Here is a 5000-nt window from a genome sequence, read left to right as displayed (position 1 = left end):
TGTATTTGTATTTGTATCTCTTTTTATCACAACATGTTTCTCTGTGTGAAATTCGGGCTGCTCTCCCCAGGGAGAGCGCGTCGCTACACTACAGCGCCACCCATTTTTTGTTGTTGTTGTTATTTGTTTGTATTTTTTCCTGCGTGTAGTTTTATTTGTTTTTCCTATCGAAGTGGATTTTCCTACAGAATTTTTGCCAGGAACAAACCTTTTGTTGCCGTGGGTTCTTTTACGTGCGCTAAGTGCATGCTGCACACAGGACCTCGGTTTATCGTCTCATCCGAATGACTGGCGTCCAGACCACCACTCAAGGTCTAGTGGAGGGGGAGAAAATATCGGCGGCTGAGCCGTGATTCGAACCAGCACGCTCAGATTCTCTCGCTTCCTAGACGGACGCGTTACCTCTAGGCTATCACTCCACATGGTAGGAATAACAATAAAATAATAACTTTTCCTCAGGATCTCCACCCCCTCCTCGCCCAGTCCCTAGGCAATGGAACCACCAACACCCACCGTCGTCATCACCACCACCATCATCACCACCATCACCACCACCACCCTTGCCCTCCTTGGCCGCAGCGGGCAACATGACGGACAATGACTCCGTGGTCACTGAAGACTTCGAGCACCGATTCCATTCCCTGCTCGTGCTCACCGACGGAAACACCAGCGGTGACAGCGGCGGCAGGACGTCACGTGCCAGGCGTCACCGTCATGGCGGCCCCCAGGGCAGAAAAGGTGGATCTGGAAGTGGACCTGACTGGAGAACGAAAAGGAAAAATATGAATACAATTATTAATTCTTCCGCGACGACGACTGCTGGTGGTGGTGTGAAGAGATCGTCATCTGGCTTCAGAGTGTCGTTCGAGGAAGTTCAGTACAGTGATGATGATAAAGGTGAGTGATTAAGATGAGTTTAACCCTTTCACCGCCAAGCTCGCATTTATGCACAGGCGTGGTAGAGGACCCATGTCACTGAAAGGTGACAATTCACTGGTCTGTTATCAATGAACCTACTGCTCTTAATGTTCGGTGGTAGGATAGGCCATATTTTCTATACATCGCAGGGCGAATCCCCAGCTATTCCTAGCCGCTGTCTTTTCTGCGTTTATACCACAAGGGAATTTTGTACTCTAAATTGACTGGCGGTGAAAGGGTTAACGGCCATTTGAATGGATGTTGTATTTCTTCTTCTTCTTCTCTGTGAAGATGCAGATCGGCGCAGTACAGATGTGATAACCGGATTTCTCCTCTCTCTCTCTCTCTCTCTCTCTCTCTCTCTCTCTCTCTCTCTCTCTCTCTCTATGTGCCTATCTATCACACACACACACACACACACACACACACACACATACGTACACACACACACACTCCCCCCCCCACACCCACCCCCACCCCCACCCCCCCGTCTCTTAGGATCATGTTATGCAGAGCTTATAGGTATACTTACGTAATCGTTTTATTGAACAGGAGAAGGAGGGTGGCAGAGTGGTTACGACGCTCATCAGCCAGTACATAAGGACCGTGTGAGGGTCTACGTTCGAATCCCGGTCGAACCATTAATTTTCTCCCAAGTTTGACTGGAAAATCAAACTCAGCGTCTTAGTCGTTTGGATGGGACGATAAACCTAGGTCCCATGTGCAGCACGCATTTGGCGCACTGAAAAAGAACCCACGGCGACGAGAATGTTGTGAAAGAGAACTCAGAACTCAGAACTGTTTTAATGTCAATAGCTTATCAGCCCTAATGACATGGGGGTACAATCAAAACAACAACAAAATAGTTCTAAAAAAAGATGAAACGACTATTCAAAACATACCATTTTTGAACGTCTATTCAAAACATACCATTTTTGAAATCCATTGATAATGCATCAACATAATTTCGACCATCTAGTTGACGAAGTCAGTTTCTTAAAGAACAACAGTGAGTGATGTTTTTTCTTCGAAAATTATATGCTTCGGCAATATACTTTGCCAGAGACTGGATTGAATTTTCTTGATGTATGTTAAGTACACTGCACAGATCTTCATTCTTTGCAGAACATGTTTTAAAGACAGTACATTTTTCACGAATATCAGCGTACGCTTTGCAATGAAACAAGAAATGTAACTCATCCTCCTTTATAAAACCGCACATCGGACAAGGGGAGAGCATGGATGGGTTAGTTTGAAACCAATGTTGTGAAAGAGAGAGAGGGAGAGAGACAGACAGACAGAAGGGAGGGGGGTTAACAGAAACAGAGACATATAGAGACAGAAACAAAATACATGTCCTTTGTTCATGAGTTCACAATCAGGATCTTTTATCCCCATCCCAATGCAGGTGAGATCGAGACGACAAAGAAAGAAATCTGCGAAGAAGTTACCTCCCTTACCCCGAGCTCTCGTTCCGAGAGTGGCAGCCCCGATGGACGGTGAGTTTTTTTCTGTCTGTTTGTCTGTTTGTTTTACGGTCTGTCTGTCTGACAGTCTGTCTATCTATCTATCTATCTATCTATCTATTTATCTATCTGTCTATCTATCTATCTATCTATCTATCAATCTGTCGGCCAGTCTATCTGTCTGCATGCTTGACTGTGTATCTATCTGTTACAATGTCTGTCTGCTTGTCTTTTTTTATCAATCTCTCGGATTGTCTGCCTGTCTGTCCGTCTGTTTTTTTTTTTTTCTGTCTGTCAGTTTGTCTGTGTCCTTGATTGTCAGTGTGTTTGTTTGTATGTCTCTCTGTTTTGACCAGTTTCACTTTGAGCTTCTCCAGGAGGCGTCCCCGTGTTTGGACAGAGAAAGAAAAGATCTGAGCACATCACTCCTCTTTTGCAACATCTCCACTGGCTCCCTGTCTCACACCGAATAAAGTACAAGATCAGCACTCTATGCTACAAATGTATTCACAAATCAGCCCCTTCCTATCTCTGTGGCTGCCTTCACCTCTACACTCCATCTCGCTCACTACGATCAGCTTCGGATCCACTCCACTTACGCATACCCAGATTCAAACTCTCGACTGTTGGCCGCCGTTCTTTCTCTGTCTCTGGACCTTGCAATTGGAATGAACTTCCTCTTTCGCTTCGTCAAGTCTCCACACTCAGCTCTTTCAAGTCTGGCCTTAAAACCTACCTCTTCCCAAAATAGCCTCCCTTCCCTGCCTCTTCCTTGTCTTTAGTTTCTCCAGTTTTAGAGTTATGCGTGCGTGATAATGACTGGTGCGAAAACGCTTAGATTTGTCTCTGCACAAGATTCAGCGCTATATAAGAAGCATTATTATTATTATTATTATTAAATCCATACAGGACACACCATATCTGCCAGATGCCTGACAGCAGTATAACCCAGTGTGGCAGTAGGGCTTCTTCTTCTTCTTCTTCTTCTTCTGCGTTCACTCGTATGCACACGAGTGGGCTTTTACGTGTATGACCGTTTTTACCCCGCCATGTAGGCAGCCATACTCCGTTTTCGGGGGTGTGCATGCTGGGTTTGTGTTCTTGTTTCCATAACCCACCGAACGCTGGCATGGATTACAGGATCTTTAACGTGCGTATTTGATCTTCTGCTTGCATGTACACACGAAGGGGGTTCAGGCACTAGCAGGTCTGCACATATGTTGACCTGGGAGATCGTAAAAATATCCACCCTTTACCCACCAGGCGCCGTCACCTTGATTCGAACCCGGGACCCTCAGATTGACAGTCCAACGCTTTAACCACTCGGCTATTGCGCCCGTCACACAGTAGGGCTTCGAATGCTCTCTTCCCCCCCCCCTCTCTCTCCCTCTCTCTCTCCCTCTCTCTCTCTCTCCTTCCCTCTAAAAGTCTCAAAGTCCATCGTATGCATCTGTTGACTTGATGATTTAAGTATGTCATCAATACTTACACGAGAGTGTGTGTGTGCGTGCGTGTATGTGCGCGAGCGCATAGGTGTGTGTATTTAAATGTGCATGTATGTGTGTGCGTAGCTGTGTATAATTATGTGTACATGTGCACGAGTTTGGATAAGTATGTGCACAAGTTCACATTATGCAATATGGTTTGTGATCATAACTTGCGTGACCTTGCAGGGAATCATTCATCTGATGTGACTATGAATTTGTAACCACCCTCAATGACATGGGCCAGTGGCCTATTCATTAAACCATTCAGTGTTCAGTGTTCTCCCTCCCCCCCCTCTCTCTCCCTATCTCTCCCTCTCTCCCTCTTTCTCTCTCTCCCTCCCCCTCTCTCTCTCCCTCTTTCTCTCTCTCCCTCCCTCCCTCTCTCTCCCTCTTTCTCTCTCGCCCTCTCTCTCTCCCCATCTCTCTCTTTCTCCCTCTCTCTCTCTCCCCCTCTCTCTCCCTCTCTCTCTCCCTCTCTCTTCTCTTGCTCTCTCTTCCCTTTCTTTCTCCCTCTCTGTCCTCCACCATCTCTCTCTCTCTCCCTCACTCTCTCTCTCCCTCTCTCTCTTCTGTCCCCTCTCTCCTTCAATTTTTTCTTTCCCTCCCTCTCTCTTCTCTCTCCCCCTCAACTCTCTCTCTCTCTCTCTCTCTCTCTCTCTCCATCCATCTGTTATGTTTGTCTGTTCCGGTTATGTAGCTCTACGCAACGAGTTCTTTCCGGTTGAGTCCGAGATTCATAATTTGCCTGTTCTGGTGGTGGGAGCTGATGACCGTACGAGACCGTGTCAAAGCTTTCTCGCTTTCTGTACAGAGTTTTTAAATTGTGCTCAGAGCGTACACGCTGAAGTTGGCTTCCAATCTGCGTCGCAGCATTCCTTTCTAATGATACTCGTGTTGTTTAGTGTGAATTATCCTCTGCTACACTTCATGACAATGCCTGTCTACTTGAAAATGATTTTTTTTTTTTTTTTTTAACGCTGAATGACCTATCCCCCAACTCCCCATTGAAACAAACCTTATGTGTTTCTTCAGTAAACCACCACCACCACCACCACCACCACCATCATCATCATCATCATCATAATCTCTCCCTCCATCTCTACACTTACTTCATGACAATGCCTGTCTA

General features: G+C 46.1%; 1 protein-coding gene across 1 annotated transcript in view; it reads left to right on the top strand.

The window, feature by feature from the left end:
• LOC143275070 (uncharacterized) overlaps positions 1-5000 on the top strand; it is a 117795-nt gene that overhangs the window by 7398 nt on the left and 105397 nt on the right. Inside the window, exons 6-7 of the mRNA XM_076579133.1 lie at positions 460-897; positions 2327-2417. Of these exons, the coding sequence (XP_076435248.1) occupies positions 460-897; positions 2327-2417 (529 nt within the window). The remainder of the gene's footprint in view (positions 1-459; positions 898-2326; positions 2418-5000) is intronic.

The sequence above is a fragment of the Babylonia areolata genome, chromosome 29 (assembly GCF_041734735.1).
Source record: "Babylonia areolata isolate BAREFJ2019XMU chromosome 29, ASM4173473v1, whole genome shotgun sequence".
In the NCBI taxonomy this organism is placed as follows: Eukaryota; Metazoa; Mollusca; class Gastropoda; order Neogastropoda; family Buccinidae; genus Babylonia; species Babylonia areolata.
The sequence above is the reverse complement of the archived record's forward strand: the minus strand, read 5'-3'. Positions and strand labels throughout refer to the sequence as shown.